Here is a 23,462-nt window from a genome sequence, read left to right as displayed (position 1 = left end):
AACATGCACTGGGTCATCATCCGAGACTGCTAGAACATGAAATATATATGTCAGAATGTGGGTAAAACAGAGTAGGAGACATACAATTCTCTCCCAAGGAGTTCAGTCACAAATGTAATTAATGCATTATTTTTTTAATGAGCGTCATCAGCATGTCCTCTGGAATGGTGGCCAAAGCATGAAGAGGCATAGGAATCTTTATCGCATCTGGCACATAAATATGCCAGCTACAACAGTGCTATGCGAACACCTGTTCTCACTTTCAGGTGACAATGTAAATAAGAAGTGGACAGCATTATCCCATAAATGTAAACTAACTTGTTTCTCTTCACGATTGGCTGAATGAGAAGTAGGACTGATTGGACTTGTAGGCTCTGAAGTTTTACATTCTGTTGTTTTTGAGTGCAGATATGTAACAAAAAAAATCTACATTTGTAAATTGCACTTTCAAGATAAAGAGATTGCACTACAGTACTTCTATGAGGTGAAGTGAAAAATACTATTTCTTTTGTTTATCATTTTTAGAGTAAAAATATTTGTAATAAAAAATAATATAAAGTGAGCACTGTACACTTTCTATTATCTGTTGTAATTGAAATCAATATATTTGAAAATGTAGAAAAAAATCCAAAAATAGTTAATAAATTTCAATTGGTATTCTATTGTTCAACAGTGCGATTAAAATTGCGATTAATAGCAATTAATTTTTGTAAACTGATTAATTTTTTTAGTTAATCGCATGAGTTAACTGCGATTAATCGACAGCCCTACTTATTATATATCTCCTTGGTAATCTGTAATGCTCTTGTATATGGTCACCTGTTTGCATCATGTGATTGGATAGGATCAAAAGCAGCATTAATTTAATATCTGCTGTCTCTCATGCAGACGCTATCTCCTGCCCTTGCGGGGAACAGATTTAATTATCTTAAAGATCTCTTCCATTTCTAACTACTTTAATCCTGTTCATCACGCTCCTGTTCACAAACTCAGAGTGTAGCTGTTCATGTAACATAAACGTGCAGGTTGTCAGTAAAGAAGTTGGCTGCAGAGTGAAAACCTCCTAGCTCCAGCACAGAGAAAAGTAGCTAAATAAATGTCCAGCCATAAAAGTAAAGCTCATTTTGAGCAATTAATGCTGAAACACTGCAAGATACTTATGGAACTGCATAAAAACTCACGTACAGATGTGAAGTGCAAAGACGCCAGTTCAAGTTGACATTCGAGTAGAATGTTCCAATGGAAGAGAAAATGCATAAGAAAGCCAGCAAAGAGCATTGCAAACATTTGCTAAAGCTGTTTGACCATAGGTCACTAAATTCATTTCCTTCTGGCAAGTCCCAAAAACCAAACAGAAAGAAACACAGTAGTGCAGCTTAAGAAAAAGGCAAATTTCTGAGCATCCATTCATCTTAAAACTAAATCAGAATGGAGGCTTCACTTTGAATTATAAAGTCAGAGGCTTTTGCCATGTTGAAAGAACATTAGAAAAATAAATATACAAAAAAAGAAGTCTGTGTCTCTGTAATTCTGTCTCTGTCTCTCTCATCCCCGGTTTACCCAACTGTAGTTAACTGTAACACTTAGTTAGCCATATTCCCTGAGGTTCCTTAGAGGGAAATTTTCCCCAGCTAGCTATATTTGGAGACAGGAGACTAGACTAGATGGACCACGGGTCTGAGCAAGTGTGGAAATTTCTATGTTCCCAAAGCACAAGGGCCCATGCCTGTAATGTAGAGCATAGGTGGTACATGGGATCTGCAAGAATATGCAACTTTACACAATTATAAAGCTTGATAAATTGCCCTTTACAATATTTTGCTTGTGTGCTCAGCTTCTAACACTGCAGCGGTCCAGCATGCATCCTGTTAACCCACTTTCCTTTTCGTGCTACAGGTGCAAAGAGCTGAAATATGCGAAAGATCTGCCCCAGATTTCCATTATTTTCATCTTTGTGAATGAAGCATTGTCAGTGATCCTGAGGTCCGTGCACAGTGCTGTTAATCACACGCCAGCCCACCTCCTGAAAGAGATTATACTTGTGGACGACAACAGCGATGAAGGTAAGGCTGGCTGAGCTCTTAACGAAACATGGAGCACTTGATCCCCAAAAGGTCCAGTAGGACGTTTGTTTCCCCTTGGGGAGTAAAACCACATAAAGAGGTTCAACATGATAGGAGGACAGTGTCTTCATGATGTGAAGAGCCGCATGCATTGGAAGATCAGGTGCTGTTCAGCATACAATTCTTCCCACCCCTCGGTCAGCAGCCATGCCATCAGCTGCAGTGGTATAAGTGGAACCAAGATCAAACCTCAAATTAGACTTCTAAATAAATTTGCAAGCAATCCGGTATTTCAGGAGAATAAAAGGAACTATCTCAGTGGGTTGGAAGGAGGCCAGAGAGCATTAGTTAATTATTGTTATTACTGCAGACACTGTCAAACGCATAGTAAGAGGCAGTCCTTGCCCCCAAAAGCTTTAACTCAGATGCTCAAAAGTATATGGTAGCCTAACACCCATTGATTTCAATACCTTTGAGGATCTGAGCCTTACAATCTAAATGTGATAGGATGGCCTCATTCATTGAACACCGCACTAGAACTTAGGAGATGGGGGTTCTATTCCTGGCTCTGCCACTGATCTAGTGAGTGACCTTGGGAAAGCCATGTCCTCTCCCTGTGCCTCAGTTTTCCCATCAGTGAATTGGGGATGATGATACCGACCTCCATTTGTAAAGCGCTTGGGGACTTATGGATGTAAAGCACTGCATAAAAGCTAGGTGATACATTACAACTGGAAGTGAAGAACTGGGGGAATGATAGCTGATTTTCCATTCCAAAGAAGGCTGAGAGGTTGCATTTAAGATGTGACAAGATAAAACTGGAATAAAGTAAGCATCTCAAGCCTGTGAAAATAGGCACGACAGTAATAAGCACCACAGAAAACTGATGAATTGCTCAGGGGGAGGCGGAACTGTGGTCAGAGCCTCAGCTGATGGAAATCAACATAGCTTCATTAAAGTCAGCAAAAATAATTGATGATTTACACAAGCTGGGCATTTCTCTCCTCATCTGGCCAGTAAAGAAAGGTGACGGTGATTTGTGTTTGCAGTCTTTGGTATATCCTCTGCTTTACAGGGAAAAAAAATCTTTGAAAATATCAAAATGAAATCCTGCACATACCCCACAAAGTTACACTGCATTGACTTGATAGAGAGTGAAGTATGGCTTAAAGGAGAACCCTTGTGTATTAATTATTTATCTTCCATAGTCCCTGCCTTGTGCAAAGAAATATGCAACTAAACAGTCTCTGTCAGCCACTCAGTATGCCGCACTGAAGCTAATATTGTAACAAATGGTATTGGTAAGCTCTGGAGACACTTATGAAAGGAGTAGGACAATGAAATGAATCCTTTTAAAAAACGTCGCTCCTTGAATAGCAGATACCGCAGCTGGCCATGAGCATACAAAATTAAATAACTCTCATTCTTTATCCGCTGCTGAGATTAAAAGGCACCGTCTTGACTAGCGTCTGCTCTGAGGAAGACTGGGCTAACTCAAGCAGTGATTTCTGTGGGCAGGTCAGAGGATGGATAGAAACCTGAGCAATATTCAATATGTGTGTGTGGGGGGTGGAGGGAGGCACAAACTGAGTTTGGTTAACTTTAGTGCCCCGAAGAGCTTTGGAAAGTGTTGGCTTGTTTCAGTGCTGCTTTGTCAAAGCACTCCGACTTACATCAGAGGCCCTTGCAGCATCCCTCAGCCGGAGTCACAACCGTAAGCCAGATAACCTTGACTCTGTCCTCCTGCGAGATGCCAAAATAATAGTAAATTATACAAAGCAATGTACATATCAGAGCTCCACAAACCACGCTGCTGATATATACCCAAGAAGCCTCAGTGACAGAAAATAGTTCCTCATAGTAAGAACAACATCTTAGGGTTCACTCTTCTAATATTACAAACAAATGGATATTATAAAATGAGTAAGGTTCTGACAGGGAAATTATTCCACATTCTAAACTACAGGTTATAGTAAATAATGATTAATTCTCCAGGAATCATAGGAGTAAACAAAGATCAGAGTTAACGTTTTCAGGATATGCCTTTGTGGTTGAGTATGGCTGCTTTATTGTTGATGCTCATGAATGGGCAGACTGTATTTCTGAGGGGCTGTGTGAGAAGACGACTTGTAGGTGTGCGGCTTTAATCACTGACCTAGAGATCTTGGATGCCAAACTTCCAATACCTGAAAGGAACCTGATTTTCACAGGGCAGATGCTCTGAACTTTCTGAAAATCAGGACCCTTTCAGGTATATCCAGTTGGGCACCCAAAAACTGAGGAACCTAAAATCACTAGTGGTTTGAAAAGTTAGCGTTCTACTTCCTGGTTTTCAGATTTTGGAGTTGCGTTTGTCTGTGTGTCTGTATAAAATACAAAAAAATCTGCGTAACTACATTAAGATGGAGTTGAGGTTGAAAGTATATCTCAGTAATTTAAGAGTAAAAGACATTACAGGGATGTTTTAATTTTCCCAAAATCAACAATAACAACACCAAGGAAACTGAGAATTAAGATTACATTTAAAAGAAATCTCAACATATGCAAAGGTAAGAAACACACAGTTCAGGCACTCAAGCATCCTTAACTTTGCCTTATAGGTACACCATCCAATGGTTTGATGTTTGTGGATCCAGATTAGAATAAACTTATTTTTAAAGACACATTAGATTTTTCTTCCTCCTGGCATCACTACATGGTGATATATACAATAAACATGGCAAACATAGATTTACACAAATGTATTACAGAGATATATTAAATGTAACAATTCTTAATGGGTATACCTGAATTGTAAACATAGACAGAAACTCAAATGTACTGCAACAAAATGTTCCTCCCCTAAAGGCAAATGCTGAGAGAGTTTCAGTTTTGAAACTTTTTTCCCTTGCAAGTCACACTATACTTTTATGTAAAGACTTGTTTTGTACTTGCCTTTGGTTTTTTTGTTGCACTGGTTTATAATTGCAAAGACGCTACACCGCTTGTGTTTCTGAGTGATAACACATTTCCTAGGTCGCTGAAGGCATACAGAATATGCCCCTTAGACAATATGCTATCTCACAGTCACATACCTTGTTTGAGACTGTTGCTTGAGCATCGCCTGCCTTTCTGCGGTCTCCCTGTAAATGTTTTTAATCTGGAATAACATCTCTTTGAAAAGAAAGCCTCATTTTATAAAAGAAAACTCCAAGATAAAAGGCTACTTAAGATACCTAGGTACATTCAGTGATCCATGTGACTGGTTGTAATTTACTTCAGCGTAACAATATTCGCTGTGACTGGATATATCATTATCTTGCTCTGCAGCTCATTTCAGCAACAACAATGCTTCCTATGTGTTCTCTTGGGAGCTGCCTGTTTTACGGGTTTGGAAGAAGAGTACATTAAAAAGGGGAAGGTTTTAATAGACTTATATGAAGTTAAGAGCCTTCCAAGTCTTGTTAGGCATCAAAGTTGCCTTAGGCAACACAAATCCCAAGGTACCTCAGATCTTCTAATTAACAAGTTGTTTAATTACAGCTAGTATTATGCTGGCTAGATTGTGGCCAGGTTAGAGTTGTGCAGACCTTACCAATGTACGCAGGGGCTTGGCAAACCTTTTGGTTTGGTTTGTATCCCTCTGGGTTTTGCTGTGTGTTGGGTCTATGGAACCCAAGGCTTGATGCATAATGCAGCCTAAGTCACCACATTTTGCACAGTTTAATCCATATGTTATAATTCTCTCGCTGGCAGCTGCTTCCCTTCCCTTAGCTTCACCTAAAAGGTACACAACTAAATATGAAAACTCACAGAGTTTTGCCCATTTCCAAGTCTTGTTACAAAAGCTCCCCCCTAACTCTAGTTCAGTGATAGGCCAACCTAATCAGTTAGATGACCCTTCTCATCCACTGTCTACTGTTCTTCTGTGCTTCTTGCACATTACTTTGGCTGAAAATCAAACCAATATTCTAAAAGCCAAAATCTTAGTTCTAGCCAGAAGTAACCTTCTCAAATGCCTATATAGCTGGCCAAGCCTTCTGTATTATCAATTCCAATTGATAGTATAACTGATACCAGTTGGAAGGTAACAGCTGGAGACCACGTGGTTGCCAAAAGCTTTGGTGGCACAATAAAATTGCCAATGACAAACATAACCTGAATATCCAGCCAGACAAGTTTTTTAACAGAGCAGCAGATATATTGGTTTCTAGGGCTTCTAGCTCCTGGGACTCATCTTCCACTAGAGATTAATTGAGTCAGATAGGAATCAAGAGATCACTGAAATGGAGTCTACTGGCATGTTTACCAGGAGCGTCCGTCTCAGTTGGAAGTTGCTCATGGAATGTCAAATACCAAAAATTCACCTCCTCTTGTACTAATATTAATTATCTCCGACTTAAACATGATTTAAAAAACATGTGGATGTGAGCTGAACGAGAATCCATCCAGCCCTCTTCAAAGGGAAGAGCAGAATGGACACCAATGTGGAGAATAGGGTTATAATTGAGAGAGAATGTCTCAAACTACCCATCTGTAAGGCATGTAAGGTCCATGTACTCAAATACCATGGTGGGGAGCAAGATAGTTAGATAGCCCAGTAATTAGAAAAATGGATCTGGAACCAAGAAGCCTCAGTTCCAGCCCCAGCTCTGCTCCTGGCTCACTTTGTAACTTTGGGCAAGTCGTTTTGCTTCTGTGATCCTCAGTTTACAAACGGAAATGGTGAAATGGATATAATGCTAAAGTGTCTCGTAGAGATGCTGTGAGACTTAGTGTTTTTGTGAAGCTCGTTTAAATCTTCTAGTCATCAGTGGTGTTATGGAAGAGCAAAATGTTATAAAGAAGTGCACAACAGAACTGATCAGAATTGCAGTCAGTTCTCTAAACTGTATGCCGTTTTCTCCCCTACTCTAATTAGCAGGAAGCCTTGAAAATAGTGAAGCCCAGGGCAGGGTAACCAATTTATGTGAATGCCAACTTCATAGGGGAGGCTCCCCCCCACCCCTTCTTTGAAATCATCTAATTTCTGGCATGCTATTTCTGAACCTCCCAACCTTGTTACATAATGTGAGCTCTGGGCTACGCTACAAAAATGCAATATTTTGGGATAAAGCAGCCCTTAATTTATATGACAGAGAATACATTTGCTGCTACTGACCTAAATGCAATAGCCTTCTGGATTCAGAGCCTAAAGCTACATGTTCTGACAATGCCATGTTGGCAGGCATTGAGTTATTTTCCTGTTATGCTAATGTCAGTCACTAAAATGATTGCTGAACACAACAAAATGCAAGATAAAATTAGGAATAATTTACCATGATTTAGTTAAGATTAGATGTGAGAGTGACTTCTGATTTACAATCCGGCAGAGTTCATCTAGAGGGAATGGTCCAAAATCAACCTCTGCAGAAACTGAGCAGTGCGGGCTTCACATATCCTGAGTGAGTGGTAGGCTGCAGTTGATTGCCAATGGGATGGACATAACTGTGTATTTAAAAGCACCTAAGGGTCCCGAAATCTCAGATTACTACCAGCCCCCACTCACCTCTTTGGAGGAATGGAAATCTGGATCACTGGGTGAAACTGTGGCTCCAGTGAAGACCATAAGAGTTTTGCCGTTGATGTCAGTGGAGCTAGGTTTTCACTCCTTACACTTGCACCTAAGTTTTACAGGTAGCACCTGTCTTTCTAATGAGACAGCCTCAGTTCTGGATGGGCTAAGAGTCGAAATCCAAAGTCCAACCCCCACCTGAGTTTTCTTCCTGGGGTCCCATCTCAATATGAACCATCAGTGTTAGCTGGAATACAGTTACTATTTATTTACCAAACGAACCCTGCACAGATAAAATAGAGAAAGAATGTAGCATTGCACACAGGTCTGTTCTTGCAGTTTTGCCAATCCAAGTCATTTGTATAATCATTTTAGGTGATTATCTGTACCAAACCAGAACTCTAAGCCACTTGAGGTTCACCCATCACTAAGAATATGTCTACTTTGCAGCTGGGGATGTGAATGGCAGCTCAAGTATGCGTACCTGCACTAGCTGGACTCTAGCAAGCTTGCTAAAAATACAGTAACTCCCCACTTAACGTCCTCTTGCTTAACGTTGTTTCGATCTTACGTTCCTGCTCCGTTACAGAACATGCTCATTTAAAGTTGTGCAATGCTCTGCTATAATGTCATTTGGCCACCTGCTTTGTGCACGGTTGCCAGCCCCCCTGTCCGCTCCCCTACGCCCGCCCCCAGCACCTCCCGCCCACTGGCAGACCCCGCAGATCAGCGCCTTCCTCCTGTTCCCCCCAACTCCTGCACACGGCAATCAGCTGGTTTGCGGCGTTCAGGAGGGAGGGGGGAGGAGTGAGGACGCAGCGTGCAGGCTCCCCCTCCCTCCCCAGCCTCCTGAATGCCGCAAGCCAGCTGATTGCCGCAGGCAGGAGGCGAGGGGAGCAGGAGGAAGGCACTGATCCGCAGGGTCTGCCAGTGGGTGGGAGGCGCTGCGGGGAGGTGTAGGGGAGCTGATGGGGGGCTGCCAGCCTGTTTAATACCTGTATTAAATTGCTTGTTTAAAATTGGGGAAATTGGATTCGCTTAACATTGTGTCGCTTAAAGTCGCATTTTTCAGGAACAGAACTACCACGTTAAGTGAGGAGTTCCTGTAGAAGCGAGGGCGTGGTGACCTGGGCTTCAGCACAGGCTGTACGAGCAAGTAGATGCTGTGCTGTAGCCTGTACGGCAACATCCTCACTTCTATTTTTAGCAAGCTCGCTAGCATACAGCTTGCGCCGGGATGTCTGCATGAGCTGTCATTCGCCCCTGGCTGCAGTATAGATGTACCCCAAATTGCATATTAACACTCCTTCTCCCTCTGTCACTCTTGGGCACATTAAACTTTCGCCTTCCTCATCTAACTCCCATTAGCGTTTTCCCCATGTGCCTTCCTTCCTTTCTTCAGCAGAGAAACTTAAACTCTAGTTGTGAAAGTCTTGTCATCGTTTAATGCAGAGGTGCTGGAACTAAGGGTGCTGGGGGTGCTACCGCACCCCTGGGCTTGAAGTAGTTTCCATTATATCCCTGGTTTATAGTTTCATTCAGTGGCTCTCAGATCCCACACTATAAAAATTGTTCCAGCACCCATGGTTTAATGTGGCCTATAAATCCATGATAATGCAACATTAATGGCTTACCTTCTGACAAAAACACTTCAGAAACTGATGCTATACATGTGGGATTATGTCTGTCAAAAAATTTTGTGTCTCTGTCGCCTTGAAGCCTCTCACAGAGGGGATGTCACCTCCATAAAATATTGGTTTCCTATGAGTGGCTCAGCATGAAACCGAAGTTGCCACAATAATATATGTATGTGATGCAGAAGCTTAGAGTTGCGAGTTTCCTCCCCTCCCCCTTCTTCCCTATTTCAGCATAAGAGACAGAGACTCTACCTGAGGGAAACAAATATGTGAGGGGGAACAATGCCAGAAAGATAGTCTCACAAAAGCACTATTTTTAAGTGCTTGGAAGAATGCACGAGGAGAGGGAATGGCTGATCCCATTTCCTTTGACATCTCTGGCTAAGCATAATAGATGGGGTTTACTGTTTACTCCTCTGTTTTCCATTGCTGTGTTTTCTTAAAGTAGCAACTTACTTTCCACTCATATCTCAGCAACTATTCTGACCTTGTGTATTGCATTAACAGTGATTCTTCTGAAAGGTGGGGGGCAGGAATAGGTCAATAAGCCTCGCATAGGAATTCCTAGCCATGCCATAAGATAATATCATGGAGCCCTTGAGTTCTGCAGAAATGAGGGTCATTCTCCAGCAATTTGTTTTAACAATATGATGCCTGCAGTCTGTCTCGGTACATAATAAAACTTAGCTCTGATATCACACTTTTCATCAGTGGATCTCAAAGTGCTTTATAAAGGATGCAAGTGTCATCATGTTACAGATTGGTAAACTGAGGCACAGAGAGGAGACGTGACTTGCTCAAGGATACAAAGCAGAGCTAGGAACAGAACCTGGATATCCTGAGTCCCAGTCAGTCCTCTATCCACTACATCACCCAGCCTCCCTTACCTGGCATGTTTTGGTTGCAGTCAGAATTGTAAACTAATTTTGTTCAATTCCCAGCACAATAGAGGCCTGTTTATGATTGGCACAATATCAAAGATTATACCCAGTATTGTGCATTGTATTTTAATTATTCTGCATTATTTTATTTTGTGGACAAATCAGATATACTACCCCATGTAAGGTTTCATGGGAAAGGGCGGAGTTTCTGATACAGCCCTGCATCCTTAAAATTCCTCTTATTCTGCAAAAAGGTAGAGCATTTTTAAAAAAACAGAGAATTCAGTAGTATTCAATGGAATATACCTTGCAAATCAGGGGTTTAGGCCCCTAGCCTGAGTGTTTTGCATGTTGTTAACTCAAAACCAAACCTTATTTTGAGAATCAAAAACACTTGCTACAATTTCTCCTTTTTTTGCAGGCGGGTTGTATCCGGGGCTAGAAGCAGGACTGCCAAGTGTTTCTAATTTAGTTGGAAGCAGGAAGTAGTGGAAATCTCCCAGGAGAGTCTAGTCTCATGAGACTTCCAGTCCAGCGCTACAAACTTAGGAGCTTTGGTCCCAGTACGGTGTGGATAAGCACCCAGATTTTGGGGTGCTTTTCCATAATTGAACTGACACTCCAACATTCAATATTATTTATTTATTTTTATATGCTTCCATGTGCGTACACTAGAGATTGCTTTTACATTGCATGTCTTTTATACACCACAGGCATCAGAAAGTACTAATAAGTTTGGTACCAGTAGTGACTCTAGAAACTTAGAGCCATTATGTACTCAGCAGTAGAGCGTACGCCGCCTTAAACAACTTAATTAAATGATCAGCAGTTTCCCAGTAAGTAGAAGTACTTAGAGTGCATGATATTTAGGCTCTGCTGAATGAAGCAGAAATCTCTTCATTGCTATAAATAAAAGTGGAAGGATTTCAGGTAGTCCAAGGGCAAAGTCTGTATGCAACCAACATGGATATTGATATGGCAAGGCTGAGCCACAGGAAAGGGAGAAACGGAGGGGTGCCGTTTGCAGCAATTTAAATGACACCGGCTGATTAAACCAGTTGACTGATCTCATTTTGCAATGTTCACAGCAATCCACTCAAGCCTACAGGAGGCAAAATCACTAACATCAGCCATAGTATTTCTTTGATTCTTTTAACAGTATTGGTGACATTTTATTTTATAATGAAACAGTGTCCCAAGTATAGCAGGGACGTTTACCTGGTCTCTCGCTACTCTGCGGAGCCTTGTCCCTTTATATTTGCTCTAAGTCTCTCAGTTTTTGCAAAGAGGACAGAGTGATAAAAAGCCTGGAAATAACTGATGAGAAAAAGGTAAAATACATTAAAATCGCATTTAGGAGAGAGGGGAAAGCCAATAAAGATTAAGATTAATTTTCTCCACTGTTGGGAATTACTTGACACAGGAGAGTTTGGATGACTCCTTCATCCTGTTGGCTTGATCTACACCAAACCAGTCCCAATTGTAGCATAAATCAGAGTAACCTAGGTACTGTCCTAAGTTATGCAAGCTGGCCACGATCCCAAAAAAAAATGCTTCTGACACACCCCTGAAAGCACGTCCTATTCGGTATCAGCGTAGGAGCCAGTGATGCTGGCTTTACACCATCTACGTGGTGGCCATACGTCCACATTCCAGCTCGTTAGTGCTGTCTGAATGTCACAAAGGAACTGATTGGGGGCAAAGAATCTGGTCCCAAATTTACAAACAAGTATTAAAAAAGGAAATTGTGTAAAGGGAGTTTCCAAGACGTTAATGGGGGTTAAACAAATGCTCAGAAATTAGGAACAAAGATACAGAAGTAGGGGTATAATTTCAAAAGTGCCTAAGTCCCCTTTTCAAAAGGCAGCTAGGCACTTAAAAGCTTAAGACTCTTTAGAAAATGGTACTTAAGTGCCTTAGTCACTTTTGAAAATTTTGCCCTAGATGTAACACAGTAGCAACATCCTGGTCAAAGACTTGTTTCTTGTCCTTTTAGTCACTCAGCTCAGACTTCTAACAGCTCCCTGAAATTCCCTTTTCCCCAATTAACATTGACTAGGCCTAAATCCTTTTCTACATATTGCATTTCCTACTAGCCTCTTCTCTAAGGTATCCTGTATCAGTAAGCTCCGCCAGTGTTCACCAGTGATAAGAGTTGATTAATGCACTAGATTCCCTATGGAAACTGTTGCTCCTTTTGAATTGGCTCTCTGGGTTTTCTCCTCTAGAGGAATTGAAGGCACCTCTGGAAGAGTATGTCAACAAACGATATCCGGGGCTCGTGAAGGTGGTGCGCAACCAGAAAAGAGAAGGCCTGATCCGAGCTCGCATTGAAGGTTGGAAAGCTGCTACTGGCCACATCACTGGATTCTTTGATGCCCACGTGGAATTCACTGCTGGCTGGTCAGTATAATAAAAAAAAAATCAGATTTAATGATTTCATGGTGTGGTTAGGTTATAAGGGAATAAATCAGGCATGCTGAAAATGTATAATTTAGCCTGGACATTCTTGCAAATGTCGCCATTAAATTAATAAAGCTAGATTCTTCCTTTTACCCCAACGTACCCTGGATTGGGTGAGGCAGTACGCTCTAGGACTGCTAAAGTCCCTGTTTTCTGTACTTATCCTACCTCCACTCACATTTTATTTTGTTCAGATCAGTGCCCCCTCCTTGACCTGAGTGAATTCTGTAAGCTAAAAAGACGAGGCAGCCGGGAATTGAAAAAGAGAATGGTTCCAATGTTATAGGCCTTTCTACTTTCGTCTCTCTGGGGAAGGCTTATGTTTTGTATTGGTTTGATTCTTCTTAAATTGAAAATAAGTTCAAAAGTGCAAGGACAGCAGAAAGTGTTTCAAAGGGACTCTTTCAGAGGGATTGATGCATCCAGAGCACAAAGTATCAGAGGAAATTCTATTACGTTTCTAAGTCTGCACAACAAGAAGGTTCCATGAATGATATTTTGCAACAAAATGTGTTTTTTAAAACACTGTGTGCCATGCTTAGAATATTGGAGGCTGGAGAGGCTAATGCACGTTTCATTGTGTGATATGAAGGGAGGAAAAGAAAAAATCATTTACCAGGAAAATGTTCTATCACCTGCAAATAGAAAACACATTCTGTGTAGAGTTATCGCATTTTTCATATGAATAAGGACATAGAAGGCTGTTTCTCACACCAGTACCTGTATTCCCATCTAAATGCTGCAGTGATTAGGCTGCTAGCTTTTCAAAACTGGATTGTATGCATGTGTACGGGAAAGTATAATTTACTGAACTCACTGTTGAAGCAGCTTTTCTGATCAGTAAGGAATGAGAGTAGCAGATTGCTCCTTTGACTGCATTATGAGCTTGATCTTGGCAGACATTGAACATCCTCAGCTCTCACTGATTGCTTAGATCCCTGGCAGAATGAGCCCTGTCTGTTCAGTGGTTCTTGTTTTCACAAAGGGGAGGCTGATCCCAAACCCCAGCTCTGAACACTCTCAGCTGGAGCAGAAGCAGGGTTCCAGATCAGAATTTTGTGGCTTGGGTCCATATGTGGTTTTCCGTGTGCATGTTTCAAGGAAACGCTGTTGGGATAGCAGCACAGCCGTGCTTATATTTACTTTTATTTCTTATATTTAGAGACACATTTTCAGAAGTGGGGGTGGGGGAGGAGGAAGCAAAGTGCAGCCAGAAAATTTGCCTGCACCTACTGCCAATATCCACTTGTGGAAGCAAGTCGAGGATCTCAAGGGCAATTTAAGCATTCATATTGGGAAATCTGGTCTCTGTTGGCATGCTTTCAGAATGGGCTCCCTAAATTTCTCCAGCAAAGTGTGCATGCACAGTGTATGTGCAGAAGTGCCACCATTGTGTGCAAAGCAGGTAATCGTACTCCCAAATGAACACTATTGTGCAATTAGCCAATCTGCATATACAGATATTCACTGTACGCATTCTGACTTTGTAGGTGGAATGTCAGAAGACGGTATTGAAAAACTAGCCCTTATTCACCACATTGCCTGGTATCATACCTTCTTGGTTAAAATGATGGGGAAATGCTCTTTAAAACACAAAAAGAAAAGGAGTACTTGTGGCACCTTAGAGACTAACAAATTTATTTGAGCATAAGCTTTTGTGAGCTCCAGCTCACTTCACTGGATGCATGAAGTGAGCTGTAGCTCACGAAAGCTTATGCTCAAATAAATTTGTTAGTCTCTAAGGTGTCACAAGTACTCCTTTTCTTTTTGCGAATACAGACTAACACGGCTGCTACTCTGAAACCTGTCTTTAAAACACAACTGAATTCATGTTTATAACACTTGGTAACCACATCAAGCCACTACAAAATGGACTGTCTCTGTTGTCTCTGCATGAAAGGGACATATCCAGATCTGGAGGGTCTCGTAAAGCCTTTATAGCTTAAATTCTTCCTGGTTTGTGAAATTGCTTCTTTGTGTGTGCTGTGGTATTCTCCACTGTGTCCATGAATTTTGCACAGGAATATTCAATTGCGTAAGAGAGAGCCTAAACCCTAACACATATGGGTATGTTGCTATTTGAAATCCATATGCAGCAGCTGTCCCCTGTAGCCTAATTGATAATAGTTCCACATAATTGATGTGTCCATGCTTCTCCCAGGCAGGAAATCCCATGGAGTGGAAGCTTGGAAACTTCTAAAGCCTTCCTGGTGGCTGATAAAGCTGCATTGCAGACCTTAAAAAGTATACATTTAATCTCAGGAAAATGAAGAACTTTCCTTTGCCTCTGGTTTTTGTGTTCACTTTCTACTCCGAGTATGTTTATAAGAGGGTGGTTTAATGGACTGAGCACAGCATTGCGAGCCAGGGACTCTCAAATTCAAGTATAGGCTCTGTCACCGAGGCCTGGTCTACACTAAAAAATTAGGTTGAAGGAAGCCGCCTTAAGTTGACCTGTTAATGTATGTGTCTACGCTACCGGGTCCTTTACGCCGACCTAAGTTGCCTCTAATGTTGACTTCTGTAATCCACCTCTGCGAGAGGCGTAGTGCTTAATTCGATGTTCATGGGTCGACTGCGAGGTAGTGCAGACGCAGCATTGTGTAATTCGACTTAATTGGCCTCCCAGTGGTGTCCCACAATGCTCATCTGTGACCACTCTGGAGATCATTCTCTACTCTGCTGCACTGCAGCCAGGTACGCAGGAAACAGCCCCTCCTCTACTAAAGCCCTGGGAATTTTTGATTTCCGATTTCCTGTTTGATCAGCACTGGGAGCATGCTAGCTTGAGCACAGCTGATCATGGGGACTACACGCCCCAAATGTGCTCCAGGAGGTGGTGGATCTCATCGCTTTGTCGGGAGAAGAGTCTGTGTGCAGCAGAGCTCCGATCCAGCAGAAGAAACGCCGACATCTATGCAAAGATCGCTCGAGGAATGGGGGAGAGGGGCTACACGAGGGGGACATAGCAGTGCCGTGTGAAAATAAAATAACTTTGCCAAGCGTACCAGAAGCCAAGGGAGGCGAACAGTCATTCTGGGGCTGAACCCCACACATGCTGGTTCTACAGCAAGCTGCATGCGATTCTCGGTGGTGACCGTAGCAGTACCCCCACAAGCAACATGGACACCTTACAGGTGGTGAGTCTAGGGACAGTGAGGAAGATGGTATGGTGGATGAGGAGGAGGAAGAGGAGGAGAATGGGAGACAGGCGAGTGGTGGATCCATTCTCCCTGAGAGCCAGGAAATATTTTTAACCCTGGAGCCCTGTGGGTTGCAGGACATCACGGTGGCCAACCGTGATGCTGGGGAAGGCACCTCTGGTGAGTATACAGTTACAATCAAAGTCCAGTTAAACTTTAGTGGGCGCATGCATTCGGTGGTATTGCACATTTACTGTGAAGAAAAACCGAGGTGCTGTGGTTCTCTGCTTACAAGAGGCTGCTCCAGCTATGCAAAGGGTGGCCCCCGAAAAAGAGTGTTTGTGTGGAGTGGGATAGCCTAGGAATCCTCCATGGATATCTCTAGGAAACTTTCATGGAGGTACTTTGCAATCCTTTGCAGAAGGTTTCTGGGCAGGGCAATCTTATTTCTTCCACCATAGTGACTCATTATTGAAACGGCTTTTCAAAGCCTCGTGGATACGCAGCGCCCTTTGCTTTGCTTTTCTTATTGCCCTGGTGTCTGGCTGCTCAAAAATGGCTGCCATGCAATCTGCCTCAACTGCCCACCCCTGCGGAAAATTTCCCCCCTTTTTTTCCACAGGTATTATGGAGCACACAGCAGGCAGCTATAACCATGGGGATGTTCTCTTCACAAAGGTCCAACCTTGTTAGTAAACTTCTACAGCGCCCTTCCAAATGACCAAAGGCGCATTCAACCTCCATTCTGCACTTGCTGAGCCTTTAGTTGAACTGTTCCTTACTGCTGTCCAGATGGCGAGAGATTGGCTTCATGAGCCATGGGAGCAGGGGTAGGCTGGGTCCCCCCAGGATAACTATAGGCATCTCAACATCATCAATGTTCACTTTGTGGTCTGGAAAGAAAGTCCCGGATTGCAGCTTTCTAAACAGACCCAAGTTCCTAAAGATGCACACGTCATGAACCTTTCCTGACCATCCTACGTTGATGTCGGTGAAACGCTCCTGTGATCCACCAGTGCTTGCAACACCATTGAAAAGTATCCCTTTCGGTTTATATACTCTTTGGCAAGGTGGTCTGGTGCCAAGATGGGGATGCTTGCAGGACATTGCCATGTTCCACACAGCGACCCTACTTCAGCCCTGGAAATACTGCAGGAGAAGGCACAAGGTGTTTGAGATGCTCACAGCAAGAGTGCACAACTGAGCAGGCTCCATCCTTCTGGGCTTACGGCATACGTGCGGCAGTTTTAAGGCACAAAAACCTCTGGGTTGTTCGCCATTTAGCACAGTGCATCATGCGATGTTGACGCAATGTTCCCATTCTCCCCTGTGACAATGTTTTGATCCCATGAGGCATTGCACAAACTTCCCAAAACACACTGTGGCAAGTTGCACTTTGGGATAGCTACCCATGATGCACTGCTTTGTGCATCGATGCAGGCACCGCTAGTGAGGACACACTCCATCGAGACAATGAGCATGGTGTGGCCATGCACAATTGACTTAATTAATTCGGAGGCTCGAGGTCGAATTAGATAAAGTCGACTTAATTTTTGTAGTGTAGACAAACCCTGAACAGCTGTGTGGCCTAGTGCAAGTCACTTAACCTCTGTTGGTTGGATTCTGCTGTCCCTTGCATCTTTGTAACTCCAACAGGTCACTGGAATTATGCCATCTTAAGTGAGAACAGAAATGGGTCCTTCTTCTTTGCCCTGTCCTACAGGGATGCTGTCCAAGCTAGCAGAAGTAAGGCATTCACTGTGGGTATGTCTACACTGTAGATGGAGGTGTAATTGCGTGGGTTTTGGCATGGGCTGGCAATGCCAGTACGGATGGAGGGTCCCTGGCAGACTTGGATAACGCACACTGAAACCCATGCCACCATGTCTTTACTGCTATTTTTAGCCAGTAGGGTAGATTAAAGTTAGCACAGGTATGCCAATCTGTCCTGCAATCAAACCTCCGACTGCAGCATACACATAACCTAAGTGTTGCCATCAGGTACGTGGGTTGTTAAAGTGCTACTGTGTCCATCTGTGTTGTAACAGCAGTTCATGCCCCTTTTCTGTTTCCTTCTTTTTGGCCTTTTAGGGCTGAGCCGGTTCTTTCACGAATCCAAGAAAACCGGAAAAGGGTTATTCTTCCATCCATCGACAATATCAAGCAGGACAACTTTGAGGTGCAGCGTTATGAGAACTCTGCCCATGGATACAGCTGGGAGTTATGGTGCATGTACATTAGCCCTCCCAAAGACTGGTGGGATGCTGGTGACCCTTCACTGCCAATCAGGTATGTTGTGGAGCCAGGACATGTTCAGTAATCAAAGAGAGCCAGTGAAATGGAATGACTTGTAGAATAAGGAAGATGGCCCAGAAGTTGTGGCAACGATGTCATAGACTGAGAGTAGAGTGTGTGTTTATATGTTACTGTGGTGAGGGATTTCACTTTTCCAAGTGGAGGACCATCATATTATTTCGCATTGCATTCATACTCAGGGAACCGGTAAGGAATCAGGACTCCGTTGCACTATACAAGCAAAGGTTTTAATTGTAGATTTTAAAATGTCACTTTACTAGAAAATAATTCAGGTTATTATATTTATTGTTAACTTTTTAAATTAACGGGGAATGAGCTGATTTTTCTCATATAATGTAATTTGTCGGACAACGTCTAAGCAGCTACAGGACTGTTTTTACCTGCTACAGTATATTGCTCTTTTATAATGTGCTGCTATGGGCTTGGCTGCTGAGGGGGTGTTACCACCAGGCATATTTTGCCTGCTGTTACAAATGTAGGCATGGGAAAACACCTACATTTTCTCTCAACTCCAAGAACACAATATCTAGGCCTATAATCTATTTTCTTTAAATATGATTTTAAATCCCTGCTGACAACAAAATGATCAGGATATCATCTCACTAAAAAGGTATATCCTGGAAAAATCCGTCTCGGGAAAAATGGTGTAATGGAGATAGAGCTAATGGCTGGAAGCTGAAGCCAGAGAAATCTAAATTAGAAATAAGGCAGGTTTTTTTTAACCATGAGGGTGATTAGCCATTGGAACAAACTACCAGGAGAAACTGTGGATTGTCCGTCTCTTGACTTCAAATCAAGACTTAGAGCCCTTTCTGAAAGTTATGTTTTAGCCAAACACAAGTTATTGGGCACAATACAGGGGTAACTGGGTAAAATTTAATGACTTGTGATACGTGGGGGGTGGGAGGGGTTCAGGTTAGATGATGTAATGTTCCCTTTTGGCCTTCAACTCTAGGACTCTGTGGTCCTAAGGACATGCTAACAGTGTGGTCACCCCTATAATTTCCTATTCCACAGTAACTTTTCAGTGACTGAAATGTTGGACGTGGAAGCACTAGCAATAGAGAAGACCACGAATGCGAATTAGATGCTTAGCTCCCATGGACTTACAGTGGGACCTGAGCACCAAACTCCCATACGTACCTTTGAAAGTCTTCCCCAAAGTACTTCCCCAAGAATGCAGTGGGTGGGAATGGAGAACTGTTATTGCTATTGTTCACTTATGTATAGCATTATTGTTACTGATAAATTACTGATCTTATCCTAGTGCCCCGAGGTCCCAATATTGATGTTTCTTCATAGTATACAGAGCCAAGCGTGGTCCTTCCTCCTAAGAGTTTACTATATAAATAATATGGAACATAAGAAGAGTGAGTGAAAGGGCAATAACCCGTCTAATCTATGTTAATGTACAAATAGACATTTTATTATTACCCCCTCCCCTAAGCCTAGCTGTCATTGGTTGATAGATTTCTTATAGGTGTCGAAGGGGATTTGAAGGGTTGGAGCTGAGTACCATGAATAGAGAGCAACCTGGAAGCACAAAGACATGGGTGGAAGGTGGACAGGAGAAGATTGGCATTGTACACAGCATGGATGAGAAGGGGGGAAATGCAATAAGAGGGAAGAGTGTAGGATTGTCAACTTTATACTCGCACAAAACTGATCATCCTTGCTCCGCTCCTGCCCTCCCCCTTCTTAGAGGCCCCACCCACTCCATCCCCCCTCCCTCTGTCGCTTGCTCTCCCCATCCTCACTCACTCATTTTCACCAGTCTGGCTCAGGGGCTGCAGGATGGAGTGAGGGCTCTGGTTGGGGGTGCAGACTCTGGGGTAGGGCTGGGGATAGAGGTTGCTCCAAGCTGGGATCGAGCGTTTGGAGGGTGAGAGGGGGATCAGGGCTGGGTCAGGGCTGCAAGCTCCGGGCAGCACTTACCTCAGGCAGCTGCCAGAAGCAGCTGTATGTCCCCCCTCTGGCTCCTACGTGGAGGCGCGGCCAGGTGTCTCTGCACACTGCCCCGTCCACAGGTGCCACCCCTGCAGCTCCCATTGGCCGCAGTTCCTGGCCAATGGCAGCTGCGAGGCTGGTGCTTGGGGCAAGGGCAGCGCGCAGAGCCCCCTGGCTGCCCCTATGCCTAGGAGCCGGAGGAGAGGAAATGCCGCTGCTTCCAGGAGTCACGCGGAGCTACTGCAGGCAGAGAGCCTGCTTAGCCCTGTTGCGCTGCCCACCGGACTTTAAACAGCCCAGTCAGTGGTGCTCACCGAAGCCACCAGGGTATCTCTTCGACCGGGTGTCGAAAACCAGACTCCTGGCAACCCTAGAAGAGTGGCTGATTGAGGAAGGGGAGGGCTGTGGAGAGCCGAGGAGTCAGTGGATAGATATGAAAAATGGGGATGATGTGGTCAGAGCAATAGGCAGGGAAACTGTAGGCAAATATGACAGGTTTCAGAGTAGCAGCCGTGTTAGTCTGTATTCGCAAAAAGAAAAGGAGTACTAGTGGCACCTTAGAGGCTCACTGTATTTTCCACTGAATGCATCCGATGAAGTGAGCTGTAGCTCACGAAAGCTTATGCTCAAATAAATTGGTTAGTCTCTAAGGTGCCACTAGTCCTCCTTTTCTTTTTGTAGGCAAATAGCAGCTGCATGGTGATTGCATTGGAGTGTGTGTGGGAGGGGTGGCAAAATGGAGAGATTGCAGCAGTTGAGATGTGAGTGACAGGGGCTCTGAGTGAAGTGCAGGCAGAGAAATAAGGCCCAATTTTAGATGCAAGTCAGACATAGTCTGAATGTGTGTGCAAGGGAGAAGGCGGAGTCAAAGATAACACGCAGTGTATGGGTCTGAGCAATGGGGAGAATGGTGCTTGTGTCAGTGATGGAGGAGTGGAGCGGGTTTTGGAGGAAAGATAAGGAGTCAGGCTGATCCGTTACCTCTCCCTCCCTCACCCATCACCTAGATGAGCTAGAGAGCTGCTGCCTTCCATATGAGTCAGGAGTCAGTCGTTCACCTGCTTTGTCTCGCCCTATGGCAGCTGATCCGCAGGGTCCCTGCTAAGTAACTCTTGCACTTCTTTTAAAATAATGTAAGACCAGAACAGGCCTCCTTTGATCCAATTCTGCATTTTCTTGCCGTTGCTGCTGTTTATGGGTATGGTGTGGCTCTCCCACGTACTGTAGAGAGCACAGATACTTCCCTGATGATTAAGAGGTTGTCGTTTAAAAAAAAAAAAATTCCGCAAGAAAACAAATGACTAGCACAGAAGATCATCCAGTAATGACCTCTTCTGTTAAGAAGCGGGAGCCCTGAGTGGGGGCTCTGCCGGGGAGCGGGGGGTTCCCCAACTATAGAACTTACTTCCATAGGAAATCGTTGAGGCCAAGAATGTAACAAGATTAAAAAAGGGTTTGGACGTTTACATGGATATTGAGAATATCCAGAGGTCATAATTCATTCTATGGATGCAATGGCTCTGTGGAGTAGTGGAAGGCGTTGTGCTTTGTGTGCAAGTGTTCATTGCCATCTAATCTGTCTTGGAGCAGATGAATATTCTCCACAGAATTTAGGGGCATGATGCAGAAATTATTGGGTCAGGTTCTTTGACCCGTGTTATTCAGGAGGTCAGACTAGATTGTTGTCATGGTCCCTTCTGGCCTTAAAATTTATAAATGATAAAAAAAATTGTGGAAGTGATATTAAACCCAATTCTTCAGGATTTAAGACAGTCTCAATTATCCGAGATCAGGATAAGCCCTTATGTGGAGGGCAGATGACCCCATATCTGCCTACTGCAGGGTTCTTACGTCTGCCTCTGGAGCATCTAGTTCTGGTAGCTTTTGGAGACAGGATCCTGGACTCGGTGCATCTCAGGGCTCGTCCACTGTGACAATTCCGATGTTCGTGACTGCCACCTTTGCTATTGTGCAAGAAACTTAGGAGGACTAAACAGAAAAGCAGAGATCTGTGAAGACTGATGGAGAACACTACAGACCCACATGAGCAGTAGCAAGAGGTGCCTACATAATCATTTGTCTTCACTTCATTAGAGAGTCCAGTAACATGGACACTGACCCCTCAAGCTGAGAAGAGTTGAATCACTTGAAAGTAAGAGTCAAAGGCTTAGAGAGAATATGGATTGCAGGGCACAATGCTTTCCAATAGCTATATGGAAAAGGAATGCCAAAACAGAGACAATAGCCTCAGAGTAATGTTAAATAATTTAACAACTTGCTAATTATTAATATGCATTATTAATATGCAAAAGGAGAAGCGTTATGAGGAAGATAAATGTGTAAAATACCGCCTCTTTCCATTATAATGGGTAACTGTATACAAACAGAAATAAACTGCTTCAGTTATTATTATTAATAAGATTATTTGCTGTATAGTGCTCTGCACTGTTCATTTTATGGCAATGTTTACTTGAAAGGAATGGCTGTGTTTTACTCTGTAATTATGCAAGGAAACATGGGAAAATTTTAAATTACAATATGCAAAACAAAGTTAAAAACATCTTGCCTATTTCAGATAGTTGACCTTTTAGGATAAAGGAAGGAGAGTGAAGTAAGGAGTTTGTTGTTGTTTTTTTTCCTTCAGTTTTGCATTTTTGACATGCATTGTTTTTAACAGTCCTTGAAGAGCCTGATCAAGACTTACGTGTTAAAAGAGGTGGAAAGGAATGGTCTGACTTGCTCCTGGGTATCTGGTTCTACACAATCTTTATTCTAGACCTACAGAATATTCAGCAGCGGAGGCTGGAGACAATGTGTTCGGAGACAATTTTCTCCCCTGTTTAATTCATAAGAGATAATTATCCAGGCAAAGCAAGCTGATGGCAGGCAACTCATCTAAAATATGGCCCAGCCTCAAGATGGCTCCAGGCTCCTGCTTTATATCAAGCAAATATGCTCAGGGCTGGATTTAGGGGCAGGAGACCCAGGCAACTTCCTGGGGTGCCAGGCTGGGGGGCAGCACCGGACTTGGGGTGTTGTTTTTGTTGTTAGCGACAAACAGGAAAATAGGATGTTTGAAGTAGAATGATTCAGGTATTCCATATGTGGGTTCATTTTTCATTAACCTCCTAGAATGTTCTGGACCTTTGTAGAATCTTGTGGAACCTTCCAGACTTTCTGAGAACTACCTCAAATCTCCTAGAATGTTGTCAGCCCTGCCCTTGCGGGTATATAAGGGGCAGGGTGTCGCCAGTCCGTTTAATATGACAGGGATAAATCATGCAGGCAAATCGTGGGTCAAAGTCGTGAAATGGGCTACAAATTCAATACAAAATAAGGTATACAAAAGTTTTACAAATGAAGGGGGGCAGCGCCATTTAGCCTATGGCCAGCCTGGTATCAGCTCTCTAAATGTTTGTCTAGTCTAAGCTTTAAGGAGGCAGTTTCTTCTTTAATTTCACTGGTTTCAATGGCGGTCT

The 23,462-nt window shown here is 43.2% G+C and overlaps 1 protein-coding gene across 2 annotated transcripts in view; it reads left to right on the top strand.

Annotated features, from left to right (window-relative positions):
• The window catches only part of GALNT17 (polypeptide N-acetylgalactosaminyltransferase 17), a 279,198-nt gene that overhangs the window by 104,725 nt on the left and 151,011 nt on the right, over positions 1 to 23,462 (top strand). For both annotated transcript variants that reach the window (XM_007054159.4, XM_043530935.1), the window contains exons 3-5: positions 1,897 to 2,063; positions 12,343 to 12,517; positions 17,812 to 18,009. In XM_007054159.4, coding sequence (XP_007054221.2) covers positions 1,897 to 2,063; positions 12,343 to 12,517; positions 17,812 to 18,009 — 540 coding nt within the window. The remainder of the gene's footprint in view (positions 1 to 1,896; positions 2,064 to 12,342; positions 12,518 to 17,811; positions 18,010 to 23,462) is intronic.

Source organism: Chelonia mydas, chromosome 17 (assembly GCF_015237465.2).
Source record: "Chelonia mydas isolate rCheMyd1 chromosome 17, rCheMyd1.pri.v2, whole genome shotgun sequence".
Classification (NCBI taxonomy): domain Eukaryota; kingdom Metazoa; phylum Chordata; order Testudines; family Cheloniidae; genus Chelonia; species Chelonia mydas.
The sequence above is the reverse complement of the archived record's forward strand: the minus strand, read 5'-3'. Positions and strand labels throughout refer to the sequence as shown.